Source organism: Bos indicus x Bos taurus, chromosome 5 (assembly GCF_003369695.1).
Source record: "Bos indicus x Bos taurus breed Angus x Brahman F1 hybrid chromosome 5, Bos_hybrid_MaternalHap_v2.0, whole genome shotgun sequence".
Taxonomy (NCBI): domain Eukaryota; kingdom Metazoa; phylum Chordata; class Mammalia; order Artiodactyla; family Bovidae; genus Bos; species Bos indicus x Bos taurus.
The window spans coordinates 61669280-61686395 of NC_040080.1; the positions used below are offsets into that span (position 1 = coordinate 61669280).

A 17116-nucleotide genomic window follows, 5' to 3' on the forward strand; every position below is an offset into this window, starting at 1 on the left:
AGTTCTCATTTAATAACCGATTTTATCAAGACTTGGCTACTGTTTAAAACATTAAAATTGTTAGCTATCATTCTTAACTTATGAATATTATCAAATATACACTAAGATAGAGAACTGGAGAAATAAGTTTCATCTACAGATCAAGCAGACTGAATAAATATGAGGGCTTTTAAAATATTTGCATTAACTATCTTTTTAAAACTTTAAAGAATTTTATTAATATGTATTAAACAAGAACTGAAAGAGAGTACTTTTTCATCCCTGTATATTTTCAGTATGAATTCCTAAAATACATGTTTGATTTTTGCTTAACCATGATGCAATTTTCAAGCTAGTAAAATTAACCAAAGGTCTTTGGTATTATTATCATCTTGCAATACTCAGAGGTACCCAGTTGTCCCAAAATATCATTTTGCCTTAACTTGTTCAAATTGAGTTAAACAAGGAACATATAGTATATCTAGTTGTGATGATCTCATCAGGTTATTTATGCTACCGAGAAAAAAATATTCTGTTGTATTTTACTAAGAGACTGTTAAGAATCATGACTGGTCATTGCATTTTGTTCAAGGATATGTGATTTTGTGATTTTCTTTTTTCAACCTTTGATTTTCATCTTTAATCCTTTAATGTAATGGATTCCACAAATAAGCTTTCTACAGATAAATTACCTTTGGGATAAAATCATATGTAACATGAAATGCTAGTTTTGATAATTTTAGTACTTTATCTTTTACTTTAGGGTTCAAATTGTTGATGATATTTAATTTCTTACATTATGTTTTGATATCAAGAATAAAAATCTCCAAAACTGAGTTAGAAATGCTTGTCTCATCTTTTCCTCTGGAAATAATTTATAAGATTATGCTAATTTACCTTCATAATAAAAAGAGCTGGAGTTAAAATTAAAACTTACATCTATTATTGAATTTTCACATTTCAATCAAGTTAGCCCATATTAAACAAAGAAAATAGCATATGGGTTAATGTTTATGGCAAAAGTCTAAAACAGGGGTGAGTGAACTAAGGTTTATGGGCCAAATTTGGCCCAGTTCCTATTTTTGTTAAAGAAAGCTGTGGTACATATACACAATGGAATATTACTCAGGCATTAAGAAGAATGCATTTGAATCAGTTCTAATGAGGTGAATGAAACTGGAGCCTATTATACAGAGTGAAGTAAGCCAGAAAGAAAAACACCAATACAGTATACTAACTCATATATATGGAATTTAGAAAGATGGTAATGATAACCCTGTATGCGAGACAGCAAAAGAAACACAGATGTATAGAACAGTCTTTTGGACTCTGAGGGAGAGGGCGAGGGTGGGATTGTTTGGGAGAATGGCATTGAAACATGTATATTATCATATGTGAAACGAATCACCAGTCCAGATTCAATGCATGATACAGGGTGCTCGGGGCTGTTGCACTGGGGTGACCCAGAGAGATGGTGTGGGGAGGGAGGTGGGAGGGGAGTTTAGGATGGGGAACACATGTACACCCATGGTGGATCCATGTCAGTGTATGGCAAAACCAATAAAATATTGTAAAATAAAAAAAAAAAGATAATGTAACATAGCATTACAAAGAAAAAACAAAAAGTTTTATTGGACATGGCTGAGCCCTTCCATTCACACAATGCTTATAGCAGCATTCGTATTACAAAGATGGAGAGTTGAATAGTTTCAACGGGGACACTATGGTCTGCAAATTCTAAATTATTGATATATTGCCCTTTTACAGAAAACTTGTGTTTACCTCTGATATTGATAATCAATGTTTACATGCAGATTGCAAACATTTATATTGACCACTAGGAGTTTGTACAGAGTTATGTGGAGAGCTCCATTATCTGATAATATCAGCATAAACTCCTCTTTTGTAATTCATTTACAGTTCTTTTAATTCCCAGACTACAGTTTATGGTATCAAGAACTCACAATCATCAATCAAGTCTAAACTTCAGTATATTCAAATATTTCCAATTAAGCTAGGAAATCATAAATGTTTCAGCATGAGGGGAGGAAACAGTAATTCCACAACTTTCCTACAAAGTCAAAATCACCTCAGTATTTTTTAATAAGTTGTTTTATTTGTTTTTCAGTAAATTTTGGACTTCTGTCTCTCAATTGATGATAGTACATGAATATCAGGAAGAATTTGGCTCCGTGAATTACAATTACACTCTTTCTGGATACATGTTTTAAAAATGTAGATGAGGTTGAGTATCCGTCATTATTATTCCAAGTTTTGACTTCAGGGAAAACATAAAAAAATAAAAATTCAGTGTCAGAATAGCATAATCTTGTATGAACATTTTATAAATTTTAATCAACACATTTTCCAAAGTAATGCAATTTTAGTGCCTAAAATACAGTGAACTTACAATTTTTCTTTAGCCTCAATTAACTTTGCCAATGTGGTCTTCATTATCCCTACTAATTAGGTTTGTCATTTAAGCAGATAATTGAATGAATTGTATCTGTAAGATATTACCTCAAAATAGCCACAAATATGAGAAAGTTACAGAAACTCTTAGCTATTGATTATTGAAAAGATCAGCATAACATCAATCATTTATTTAAATATACAACTGGCCACAAAAAAATGTAGTCATATATGGTATCTGGTAATATTCATTCTTCAACCTTTCTTTAAGAATTGTTACAGCATATATGTTAGTTAAATATTTCCAAAAAGGGGGTTATTTCACAGTTTTGCTAAATGTATATATTCATACTGATAAATTATATGGCACAGAAGATTTAAGCTGAGTAAAGAGAAAAGTTTTTGAGTTCTCAGAAAATATAATTACATTATGTTCTTAGTTGTATTGTTTTCACGTAACTACTAGGTAGGCCACAATATGCAGAGGAGAGTATATGTAATAGTCTAATGAGATGAACAGATTATGCATATGGCCATTGTAGAGTAAATTAAAAATAGTGCTTTACATGATTTAATATTTCCTGAAATTCTAGAAAGAGTGTTTTCTGGTGAAATCATAAAACACAGGTCTCTCTTGAGTGCTCTTGCTCTGCCTCTTCTGTCTTTAATTTTTTAAGAAACATTGTCCAAAAACGTGGAATTAAAAAACATTTCAAAGAAGAATTATGACGTCAGTTCATGGTTATAGAGTGGAAGGACTAGCCTGAAGGAAGGGAAGTGTATGAGAGAAGGATGGGAATGTGGGAAAAAAATGTATCTAATATCCTTGGCAAGAGCTAGCAATAAAGTATGAGAAATGAAAAACAACTCTAGAGATACTGTGTGAAAATAATTAGATTTGTTAGTAATTTATAATAATTACTCAACAATAGTGTATGGCTTCCCCAATGGCCCAGTAGATAAAGAATCTGCCTGCAGTGCAAGAGACACAGGAGACACAGATTCAATCCCTGGGTCAGGAAGATTGCCTGGAGGAGGAAATGGCAACCCAATCTGGTATTTCTTGCCTGAAAAATCTCATGGACAGAGTTTAGCAGGCTACAGTCCAAAGGAACACAAAGAGTTGGATGCGACTGAGATGAACAATAAAGAATAATGATCAACAATGTATATATGCCAGTCCCAATCACACACCACCCCCATCCCCCCGCTTCCTCTGGCAAGCAGTAGTTTATTGGATAGGTTAATTTTCACCCTAAATGAACCACAAGCCTGATTCACCATGAGATATATAAGACATTAGAAATCTTAAGGGAGAGAAAGGAATATGAAGCTTGTTATTCTAAATTTCATGGGAATAGCAGGAAAAGTGTGAATAAGTCCTAAGGAAGGTTAAGTCTGAAATGAGGTCTTAAAGACTTGGGTATATTCTTCATTGCTTTATCAAAAACATCCCAAGAATGTTGACACTTCACATTCTGAAATGGTTTAAGGATCAGAGTTATGTACAGCAGTTAATTAGAGAAGATTGTTGTTAATTGAGAACAATGACTTTTACACTTGCATTAATGAATATTTATCAAATATTGATTTGCCATGAATTTGTCTACAGACAATGTAAAGCCTGCTGTTTCTGTAAGTTTCAAGATATTGTTTTCCTCTGATCTTTGAGGATTAGCAAAAGGATATACTCATTTTCTCCTAAACATCACATGATTTCCCAGTAGAATTGGCCACCATTCATCTCAGTTGGAATTTTCCCTAAATCGAGAGTAGCTATAGTTTTCTTATACAGTAAAGTGAATGAAAAGGCTCAGGCTTGTAGAAGAAAAAAAAAAAAACACAGAATTTTCACAATATTATGATGCATTACATACTAAAAAAAAAAAGGCTTCCCTGGTGGCTCAAATGGTAAAGAATCTGCTGGCAATGGAGGAGACCCAGTTAGATCCCTTGGTCAGGAAGATCCCCTGGAGAAGGGAATGGCTACTCACTCCAGTATTCTTGCCTGGAGAATCTCATGAATAGAGGAGCCTGATGGGATATAGTCCATAGGTTTGCAAAGAGCTGGACAGAACTGAGCAACTAAGCATGCACATACAACAAATCAATAAACCTATATCTTGAAATTAAATATTCTATTGCAGAAAGTTCTCTCCTGATATCGAAATGTAAATTTTACCATTCAAAGAGAATTCACAGAATGAGTGATCTTGAAAATAACTGGGTCAATTTATTGACCTTTTAAAATAAATGCATTGTTATTTTTGTTACTGTTAAACAGCAAGACAAAGTAAAAGTCTTTCATTGCTACTTAAGAATTATACCAATATACTGACAAAATAGAGATTTTACTAAGTGAATATCAATGTAGAAAAAAGGAAAATATAAAAATACAACATAGGATAGAAAGCAGAATATACATGAAACTGGAGCCGATTATACAGAGTGAAGTAAGCCAGAAAGAAAAACACCAATATAGTATACTAACGCATATATATGGAATTTAGAAAGATGGTAACAATAACCCTGTATGGGAGACAGCAAAAGAGACACAGGTGTATAGAACAGTCTTTTGGACTCTGTTGGAGGGTGGGGATGATTTGGGAGAATGGCATTGAAACATGTATAATATCATATAAGAAACAAATTACCAGTCCTGGTTCAATACAGGATACGGGAAGCTTGGGGCTGGTGCACTGGGATGACCCAGAGGGATGGTATGGGGAGGGAGATGGGAGGGGGTGTCAGGATTGGGAACACATGTACAGCTGTGGTGGATGCATGTTGATGTATGGCAAAACAAGTACAATATTGTAAAGTAATTAGCCTCTAATTAAAATAAATGAATTTAATTAAAAAAAGAAAAAAAAAGTATATACACACATATAGAGAGAGTAATATTTAGATGGCAGAGATTTTGAAGAAAAAAATATTCTCTGAAAGATAATGTTTGTTTGATTTTAGATATTCATACAACTTAGTTTCCTTAGCCAATGACACAGATGCAGTCTATGAAAAATCCACTCTGCCTCCTCTGTACTCTGGAGTCTGTACACAAGTTCCCCAAATTTTTGTACCAGGGATCAGTTTAGCAGATGACAACTTTTCCAAGGACCTGGGTGGAGGCTAGTTACAGGATGGTTCAAATTCATTTTGCATATTGTGCACTTTATTTCTATTATTATTACATCTTTGTCACATCAAATCATCAGGCATTAGATTTCAGAGTTCATAAACCCTGGCTCCAATACTTGAGATGGTCACAATAGTGAATCCATCAGGTGTGATTCAGATAAGGAGTCAGAAGTTAGGAAGGTGGGTGTGAGTCAGAGTGAGAACTTAGAAGTCTTTCATATTGTTGAAGATTTAATTCCAAGGACTTTCATTTGGGAGATGGACCCATTTGAGTGACCTTTTCCCTGACGTATTTGGATTTTCTAAATTAACTAGCAAAATAATAATATAAGAAATCAGGTAATAGATTAGGAAATAATGCAATCTAACTGAATTTGAAGAAAAGATGAGGCGTTTCCCATTGGGAAAGACATATTTTAGGAAAGGATTTAAAAGATCAATAGATAGCATTTCTATTCCAGTATTTCATATACATAGAAAAGCCTAGGTTAAAATTCCTGCTCTTCACATTTAAAGTATGTGATTTGAATAAAAATTTTAAGCATATTTTTAACCTCATTTCAATCAGTGAAATAGTTATTTTAAAAGAAATATTCTGTGTCTCTTTTGCTGTCTCACATACAAGGTTGTCATTATCATCTTTATAAATACCATATATATACATTAGTATACTGTATTGGTGTTTTTCTTTCTGGCTTACTTCATTCTGTATAATAGGCTCCAGTTTCATCCACCTCATTAGAACTGATTCAAATGTACTCTTTTTAATAGCTGAGTAATACTCCATTATGTATATGTACCACAGCATTCTTATCCATTTATCTGCTGATGGACATCTAGGTTGCTTCCATGTCCTGAATATTATAAAGAGTGCTGTGATGAACATTGGGGTACACTTGTCTCTTTCAATTCTGGTTTCCTCGGTGTGTATGCCCAGCAGTGGGATTGCTGGGTCATATGGCCAGTCTAGGTTCGATGCAGGATACAGGAAGCTTGGGGCTGGTGCACTGGGTGACCCAGAGGAATGGTATGGGGAGGGAGGTGGGAGGGGGGTTCAGGATGGGGAATACGTGTACACCCATGGCGGATGCATGTTGATGTATGGCAAAACCAATACAATATTGTAGAGTAAAATAAAAATAAAATAAAATAAGAAAAAAATGAAAAAAGAATAAAAGAAATATTCTATGAAAAACACACACTGGCATATGTTAAAAAAAACTTTAAAGATAAGTTGTTTCAAAGATCTCCCAAGTTAAATTAGTATAGCATAGCCCTTTCAGAAATAAATTCCAGTGCTATCTGTGAATAGTTTGCTTTTCTTTTAGTCTCTTTGCGTTTTACCCTGAAGGATACTCAAAGGAAGATGAAAAGGAGAAACTACATAGAAATAAGAGAGTTTATCCTTCTGGAACTGTCAGATCACCCACAATTTCACGCTGTGAGCTGTATCTTTCTACTCACCACCTACATGCTCAGTATCACTGGAAACCTGACCATTAATCACCCTAACCCTGATGGATGCTCATCTACAGACCCTGATGTATTTCTTCCTCAGAAATTTCTCCATATTAGAGGTGTCATCCACAACTGTCACTGTACCCAAATTCCTTATCACCATTACTACAGGAGAGAAAACCTTTTCTTTTACTGATTGTATGACTCTTTTTTTTTTTTTTCCATTCTCTTACGAGTCATTGAGTTTTGCCTACTGGCTGCCAAGTCTTCTGACCATTACATTGCCATCTGCAAATAGCTGCAGCACATGACCATCATGAATAATAGACTCTTCACACGACTTGTCTTGGCTTCTTGGTTGACTTCATCCTTAATCATTTTCTCATCACTCATGCTGTTCAGACAACTTGATTATGCTATTGATCATTTTACTTGTGATTATTTCCCCTTTCACACATTTCTTGTTCAGACACCAAATTGCTAGAGATGATGGGCTTTCCCATTGCTGTGTTTAACCTAATGTTCACTTTGGTATTAATAATTCTGTCCTATCCATATATCATCAGAACAATTTTGAGGATCTCTTCCACCACTCAGAGGACAAGGGCCTTTTCCACGTGTTATTCCCACAAATTGTCATCTCCATCTCTTATGGCAGCTACATTTTCATGTACATGAATCCATCAGCAAAGGACAGGAAGTCTTTGGCAAGGGAGTGGCTATGCTAAACACCTCAGTAATCCCCATGCTGAGCCCCTTTATATATACCCTAGGGAATCTGAAAGTCAAGTGAGCCTTCATGGACATGGCCAGGAAGACTGTTCTCTTCTCAAGGAAATGAAAAAATAAACATCTTGTTTTATAAATTAGAGGTGTAACAATGAGCAATCAAATAAAAACCAAGGTTTCAAAGTCTATTAATTTTCACATAGTCTCCCTGCAAGTATTTTTCAGTGCTCATACTTTTATTTCCTGCATCTTACCAAATATGAGTACAGTTTTGCAATAGTTTGAACATTCTTTGGCATTGCCTTTCTTTGGGATTGGAATGAAAACTGACATATTGAGTTCAGCATTTTAACAGCATCATCTTTTTGGAATTGAAAGAATTCAACTGGATTTCCATCACCTCCACTAGTTTTGTTCATAGTGATGCTTCCTAAGGCTAACCTGACTCCAGACTCCAAGATGTCTGGCTCTAGGTGAATGATCACACCGTCAGGGTTATCTAAGTCATTAAGATCTTTTTAATATAGTTCTTTTGTGTATTCTTGACAGCTCTTCTTAATATCTTCTGCTTCTATTAGGTCCATACCATTTCTGTACTTTATTGTTCCCATCTTTGCATGAAATGTTCCCTTGGCGTCTCTAACTTTCTTGAAGAGATATCTAGTCTTTCCCATTCTATTGTTTTGCTCAATTTCCTAGCATTGTTCACTGAGGAAGGCTTTCTTACCTCTGCTTGCTATTCTTGGGAACTCTACATTCAAATGGATATATCTTTCCTTTTCTCCTTTGCCTTTCACTTCTCTACTTTTCTCAGCTATTTTTAAGACCTCCTCAGACAGCCATTTTTGCCTTTTTGCGTTTCTTTTGCTTGAGGATGATCTTGGTCACTGCCTCCTGCAGAATGTCACAAACCTCCATCCATAGTTCTTCAGGCACTCTATCAGATCTATTCCCTTAAATCTATTTGTCACTCCCACTGCCTAATCATAAAGGATTTGATTTAGGTCATACCTGAATGGTCTAGTGATTTCCCTTACTTTCTTCATTTAAATCTGAATTTGGCAGTAAGGAGCTCATGATTTGAGCCATAGTCAGCTCCCAGTCTTGTTTTTGCTGACTCCATAGAGCTTCCCCATCTTCAGCTGCAAAGAATATAATCAACCTGATTTCAGTATTGACCATCTGGAGATGTCCATGTGTAGAGTCTTCTCTTGTGTTGTTGGAAGAGGCTGTTTGCTATGACCAGTGTGTTCTCTTGGCAAAACTATATTAGTCTTTACCCTACGTCATTCTGTATTCCAAATTTGCCTATTATTCCAGGTATTTCTTGACTTCCTACTTTTGTGTTCCAGTCCCCAATGATGAAAATGGCATCTTTTTTGGGTGTTAGTTCTAGGTCTTGTAGGCTTTATAGAGCCGTTCAACTCCAGCTTCTTCAGCATTACTGGTCGGGGCATAGACTTGGATTACTGTGATATTGAATGGTTTGCCTTGGAAACAAACAGAGTTCATTCTGTCGCTTTTGAGATTGCACCCAAATACTGCATTTCAGACTCTTTTGTTGACTATGAGGGCTACTCCATTTCTTCTACTTCTTACCCACAGTAGTAGATATAAAAGTCCTCTGAGTTAAATTTACCCATTCCAGTCCATTTTAGTCCCCTGATTCTAAAATGTTGATGTTCACTCTTGCCATCTCCTATTTGACCACTTTTGATTTACCTTTTCATAGGGTCGCAAAGAGTCGGACATGACTGAGCGACTGAACTGAACTGAACTGAACTGATTTACCTTAATTCATGGACCTAACATTCCAGGTTCCTATGCAATATTGTTCTTTACAGCATCAGACTTTAGTTACATTACCAGTCACATCCAAACTGGGCATTGTTTTCACTTTGGCTCCATTTCTTCATTCTTTCTGTAGTTATTTCTCCACTCTTGTCCAGTAGCATACTGGGCACCTACCGACCAGGGCAGTTCATCTTTCAGTGTCATATCTTTTTGCATTTTCATAGTGTTCCTGCGATTCTCAAGACAAGAGTACTGAGGTGGTTTCCATTCCCTTCTCCAGTGAACCATGCTTTGTCAGAACCCTCCACCATGAAGAATGTTCAAACTACCGCACAATTGCACTTATCTCACACTCTAGCAAAGTAATGGTCAAATTAATGACAACACTGTATGCGAGACAGCAAAAGAGACACAGGTGTATAGAACAGTCCTTTGGGCTCTGTGGGAGTTGGGGGGGATGATTTGGGAGAATGGCATTAAAACATGTATAATATCATATAAGAAATGAATCACCAGTTCAGGTTCGATGCAGGATACAGGAAGCTTGGGGCTGGTGCACAGGGATGACCCAGAGGGATGGTATGGGGAGGGAGGTGGGAGGGGAGTTCAGGATGGGGAACACGTGTACATCCTTGGTGGATGCATGTTGATGTATGGCAAAACCAATACAATATTGTAAAGTAAAAATAATAATAATGATAATAATAATAAAATTAAAAAAAAAATTCTCCGAGGCTTCAACAGTACGTTAACCGAGAACTTCCAGATGTTAGAACTGGATTTAGAAAAAGTTGAGGAACAAGAGATCAAATTGCCAACATCTGTTGGACCATGGAAAATTTAAGAAAGTTCCAGAAAAAACATCTACTTCTGCTTTATTGACTATGTCAAAGCCTTTGACTGTGTAGATCACAACAGACTGTTGAAAATTCTTAAAGAGAAGTAAATACCAGATCACCTTACCTACATCCTGAGAAATCTGTATACCGTTCCAGAAGCAGCAGTTAGAACCGGACATGGAACAATGGACTGGTACCAAATTGGGAAAGGAGTACACTAAGCCTGTATATTGTCACCCTGCTCATTTAACTTCTATGTAGCATATATCATTCGAAATTCCAGGCTAGATGAAGGACAAGCTGGAATTAAGATTGCTGAGAGAAATATCAATAACTTAGATAAGCAGATGACACAATCCTTTGGGCAGAAAGTGAAGAGGAACTAAAGAGCTTCCTGATGAAAGTGAAAGAAGAGAGTGAAAAAGCTGGCTTGAAACTCAGCATTTAAAAAACAAAGATCATGGCATCTGGTTCCACCACTTCATGGCAAATAGATGGGGAAACAGTGGAAACAGTGACAAACTAATTTCTTGGGCTCCAAAATCATTGCAGATGGTGACTGCAGGCATGAAACTAAAAGACACTTGCAATGTGGAAGAAAAGACCAAACTAGACAGTATATTAAAAAGCAGACATTACTTTGTCAACACAGATGCATCTAATTAAAGCTACAGTTTTGTTCAGTAGTCATGTATGGATGTGAGAGTTGGTCCATAAAGAATACTGAGCACCAAAGAATTGATACTCTTGAACTGTGGTGTTGGAGAAGACTCTTGAGAGTCTCCTGGGCTGCAATGAGATCAAACCAGTCAATCCCAAAGAAAATCAATCCTGAATATTCATTGGAAGGGCTAATTCTGACGCCGAAGCTCCAATATTTTGGCCACCTGATGCAAAGAACTGACTAACTGGAAAAGACCCTGATGCTGGAAAAGAGTGAAGGCAGGAGGAGAAGGGAACGACAGAGGATGAGATGGTTGGATGGCATCACTGACTCAATGCACATGAGTTTTAGCAAGCTCCAGGGGTTGCTGATAGATCGGGAAGCCTGGCATGTTGCAGTCCATGGGGTCGCAGAGTTGAACATGAGTGAATGACTGAACTGAACCACCAAACAGTATATACATTTTTTGCCATTAAAATTCCCATCATTCTCTCATGCACTGCCTTTCCTTCAGGCTCATCATTCCACTCAACCTTGGAACTAACCTCATTTCCCTCTTTGAAATGTTTTTTAATTCCATGTTTTCATGATATTTCTTAGAAAATTAAGGACAGACAGTAAAAGGCAGAGCAGCAGCACCTGAGAGAGACCTGTGTTTTGATTTAAAGAGGAAACACTCTTTCTAGAAATTCAGGAAATATTAAATCATGCTGAATAATATTTTTGAATTTTTTTAATTGTTGGATAATTGCTTTGCAATGTTGTGTTGGTTTCTGCCATACGTTAACATGAGTCTGTTATAAGTATACATATGTCCCCTCCTTTTTGGCTTCACTCCCACCTCCTATCCCAGCCCACATCTCTAGGTTGTCATAGAGGCTGCAGTTAAGCTCACTGTGCTGTACCGCAACTTCTCATTGGCTATCTGTTTTACATATTTTAAGGAGTTTCAATGCTAGTCTCTCAGTTGCCCCACCCTCTCCCAAACCCCACCCCGCTATGTACACAGGTCTGTTCTCTACATCTGTGTCTCTAACTGTTGCCCTGAAAGTAGGTTCATCGGTACCATTTTTCTAGATTCCATATATATGTGTTAATATACAATATTTGTTTTTCTCTTTCTTATTTACTTCACTCTATAACAGGCTCTAGGTTTATCTACCTCACTATATTTGATTCCAGTTTGTTCCTTTATGTGGATGCTTGGCTTGTTATGAACCAGTTTATAACCCTGCTTATGGTTGTACATGTGTGCTCAGTCACAGCCAAATCTTTGTGACACTATGGACTATAGCCTGACAGCCTCCTCTGTCCATGTGCTTACCATAACTTCTTTATCCATTTACCTGTCAATGGACATCAAGGTTGTTCCCATGTCCTGGCTATTGTGAATAGTGCTGCAGTGAACACTGGGGTACCTGTGTCTTAGAATTGTGATTTTCTGAATATATGCCTGGTAGTGAGATTGCTGGGTCATATGGAAGTTTTATTCCTATTTTTTAAAGAAATCACCATATTATTCTTCATAGTGGCTCTATAAATTCACATTCCCACCAACTGTGCAAGAGGATTCCCATTTCTTCACATCTTCTCCAGCATTTCTTTGATGATGGTCATCTTGACCGATGTGAGGTTTTACCTCATTGTAATTTTGACAAGTGAAGTTGAGTATTTTTTCACGTGTTTATTAGCCATCTTTATCTCTTTGGAAAAATAGCCATCTATTTAGGTCTTCTGCCTATTGTATTAATGACTTGTTCTTTTGTTATTGAACAACTTGAGTTGCTTGTATATTTTAGAGATTAATCCTTTGTCAGTTGCTTCATTTGCAAATATTTTCTCCCATTCTGAAGGTTGTCTTGTCATCTTGTTTATGATTTCCTTGCTGCACAAAGGCTTTTAAGTTTAATTAGGTCCTACCTGTTTTTATTTCCAACATAAGGAGGTGGAGGTCTTTAATCAGTTTTGAGTTTATCTTTGTGAATGGTGTTAGGAAGTGTTCTAATTTTATTCTTTTACACATAGCTGTCCAGTTTTCCCTGCACCACTTATTGAAGAGGCTGTCTTTCCTCTGTTGCATATTCTTGCCTCCTTTTTTGAAGATAAGGTGCTCAAAAGTGCTTGGGTTTATCTCTGGGCTTTATATTTTTTTTACACTGATTATTTTTTTAATTTTATTTATTTAATTTTTTTTGAATTTTTTTTTCAAGCAAAATATTTATATGGGGAGGGAGGAGGGAGGAGGGTTCAGGATGGGGAACACATGTATGCCTGTGGCAGATTCATGTTGATATATGGCAAAACCAATACAATATTGTAAAGTAAAAAAATAAAATTAAATTAAAAAATATATTTTTTTAACTTTACAATATTGTATTGGTTTTGCCATACATCAACATGAATCCGCCACAGATTCCTGCAATTCAAGAATTGGTATGTCTCTCCATCTGTTTATGTCATCTTTGACTTCTTTCATCAATGTCTTATAGTTTTCTTTATGCAGCTTTTTGTGCATTTATTCCTAGATATTTTATTGTTAATGTTGCCTTGGTGAATGGAGTTGATTCTTTATTTTCTCTTTCAGATTTTTGCGGCTAGTGTATTGGAATTCAATGGATTTCTGTGTATTGGTTTTGTATCCTGGAACCTTACTAAATTAACTGATTAATCTAGTCATTTTCTAGTAGTATTTTTAGGGTTTTCTTTGTAGAGTATCATGCTGTCTCCAATGAAACTTTTACTTCTTCTTTTCCAATCTGTATCTCTTTTCTTTCTTGTTCTTCTCTATTGCCAATTAAAATTAACTCCAATTTTACCTTTTCATCACGTCTGTGAAATAAGAACAGTCACATGAAACATTTCCAGAAGAAAAGATAATGTAAAAATGTCTTCAAGAGAAAATCAATAACAGTTACCTCAGAAAGTTGTTTAAGAAAAACTTTGATGAACCTAGACAGTGTATTAAAAAGCAGAAACATCACTTTGCCAACAATGATCCATATAATCAAAGCTATGGGTTTTCAGTAATCATGTAGGGATGTGAGAGTTGGACAATAAAGAAGGCTGAGCACACAAGAATTGATGCTTTTAGACTATGCTGCTAGAGAATATTCTGGAGAGTCCTTTGGACTGCGAGATCAAACAAGTCAGTCCTACAGGAAATCAACTCTGAATATTCATTGGAAAGACTGATGCTGAAGCTGAAGAGCCAATATTTTGGCCAGCTTATGTGAAGAGCACATTCACTGGAAAAGACCCTGATGCTGGGAAAAATTGAGGCCAGGATGGGAAGGGCACAACAGAGGATGAGATGGTTGGATGGCATTACTAGATCATGAACATGAGTTTGAGCAAACTCAGGGAGCTAGTGAAGGATAGGGGAGCCTCATGTACTGCAGTCCATGAGAGAACAAAGAGTTGGATATGAATGAGTGGCTGAAAATGAAATAAAGTTGTTCACAAGATTCAATGAGCCAATATGAAGAAAATAATTAGAATAGGCCTGGAATATAGTAATTGCTGAAAAAATATTAACTCTACCCTTCTCTTCCTTCTTTCTCCTCATTATTATAAAAGTATTATAATAGTATAAAGAGTTCAAATATACTTCAGTTTCTAAACTTTAAAAAATATTTAAGTAGATAGTTTTACTTTATTCCAACCCTCTAGTGAGTGTCATTTTGATTTCATGAAAATTTCAAATAGAATAAAAAATTCCTAATGATATCATTAAAGGAGTATGTCAAGGTTGTATATTGCCACCCTGCTTATTTAACTTATATGCAGAGTACATCATGAGAAACGTTGGACTGGAGGAAACACAAGCTGGAATCAAGATTGCCGGGAGAAATATAAAAAACCTCAGATATGCAGATGACACCACCCTTATGGCAGAAAGTAAAGAGGAGCTAAAAAGCCTCTTGATAAAAGTGAAAGTGGAGAATGAAAAAGTTGGCTTAAAGCTCAACATTCAGAAAACGAAGATCATGGCATCTGGTCCCATCACTTCATGGGAAATAGATGGGGAAACAGTGGAAACACTGTCAGACTCTTTTTTGGGGGGCTCCAAAATCACTGCAGATGGTGACACTCCTTGGAAGGAAAGTTATGACCAACCTAGATAGCATATTCAAAAGCAGAGACATTACTTTGCCAAAAAAAGGTCCATCTAGTCAAGGCTATGGTTTTTCCTCTGGTCATGTATGGATGTGAGAGTTGGACTGTGAAGAAGGCTGAGCACCAAAGAATTGATGCTTTTGAACTGTGGTGTTGGAGAAGACTCTTGAGAGTCCCTTGGACTGCAAGGAGATCCAACCAGTCCATTCTGAAGGAGATCAGCCCTGGGATTTCTTTGAAAGGAATGATGTTAAACTGAAACTCCAGTGCTTTGGCCACCTCATGCGAAGAGTTGACTCATTGGAAAAGACTCTGATGCGGTGAGGGATTGGGGGCAAGAGGAGAAGGGAACCACACAGGATGAGATGGCTGGATGGCTTCACTGACTCGATGGATGTGAGTCTGAGTGAACTCCGGGAGTTGGTGATAGACAGGGAGGCCTGGCGTGCTGCGATTCATGGGGTCGCAAAGAGTTGGTCACAACTAAGCGACTCAACTGAACTGAACTGAATGATATCATTTCTATTACATGGTAAAATGAAAATTTCAGAAATCCACATCAATTCTGACATTCTTTTCATCAAATTAAATGGCCTATAAAATTGTAACAACAACCTGTGTTCTTTACTTCATCCAAATATATTTGAATAGAAAATTTATAGAAAATTCTGAAGCAATATTCAACTTTATCAGTTAATTAGGTTCAGTGTGGGGAATTTTTTAACATTGGAACAGATGAAAAGGACTCATACAACTGTACTGAAAGAGTTTGGGCAGATTATGAATAATAGAAAACATTGACAAGAACTTTACTCTTTTAATGATGTAATCACTTGCATTTACTGGAGAAAAAGATAACCTTTTGGATGGTCTCCTTGAAGGCTTGTTTCACTTGCTGATTCCTCAGTGAATATATAAATGGATTCATCATAGGAGGAACAGAAGCATTCAGAATAGATGCTCCTTTGTTCAAGGATGCCTTTTCCTTTGCTGATGGGTTGGTATACATGAATATACAGCTTCCATAAGAGATGGAAATGACAATGATGTGAGAGGAGCATGTAGAAAATGCCTTTTTTCTCTGACTGGCAGAAGGCAGTCTCAGAATTGTCTTGATGATGAACATGTAGGATAGAATTATTAATGCCAAAGTAAAAAGCAGAATCTCTATTGCAGAGTAAAAACCAATCACTTCAAGGAGCCATGTGTCTGAGCAGGATAGTTTCAATAGGGGGAAATAGTCACAAGCAAAGTGATCAATGATATTAGAACTACAGTAATCTAACTGGAGAAAAAGAATAACAGGTGGGAAGATGTTTAAGAATCCTGCCAGCCAAGCACAAAAGACAAGCAGTACACAGACTCTGTTGTTCATGATGGTTGTGTAATGCAGGGGTTTGCAGATAGCTACATAGCGATCATAGGACATGGCAGTTAGAAGATAAAATTCAGTGATACCCAAGAAAATGAAGAAAAACAGCTGAGCTGTACAATCATTGTATGAAATCGTTTTGTTCCTGGTGATAATTGTGCCCAGAAATCTAGGAATACAGACAGTTGTAAAGGAGATTTCTAATATAGAGAAGTTCCTGAGGAAAAAATACATAGGTGTCTGTAGATGGGAGTCCACCAAGGTGAGAATGATGATGGTCAAATTCCCAGTGACACTTAATATATATGTGATGATTAAAAAGAGAAAAATCACAATCTGAAGCTCTGGGTCATCTGATAGCCCCAGAAGAATGAATTCTGTGGGTCTTGTGTGGTTTTTCATTGTTGATCCTTTCCTCCCATTCAAAATGAAAATGGATGTGTTTCCTATAAGAAATAAAAAATCAAAATACATTTGAGGATAGAATACAAAGCTTTTAAAGTATCCTTCATGACGATAATGAATGAAATTTAAAATTCACCTACAGCACTCTCTCCAATTTCTATTCAACTTTTCATTCTAGTGAGGAATATTATCTGAAGTTCAAAATCATTA

At 36.3% G+C, this 17116-nt stretch overlaps 1 protein-coding gene across 1 annotated transcript; it reads right to left on the reverse strand.

Annotated features, from left to right (window-relative positions):
* Positions 1–15958: 15958 nt before the first annotated feature.
* On the reverse strand, positions 15959–16903 carry LOC113893495 (olfactory receptor 6C3-like). The gene has a single exon (XM_027543455.1). The coding sequence runs from the start codon at positions 16901–16903 to the stop codon at positions 15959–15961; it is 945 nt and encodes a 314-aa protein (XP_027399256.1).
* Positions 16904–17116: the final 213 nt, after the last annotated feature.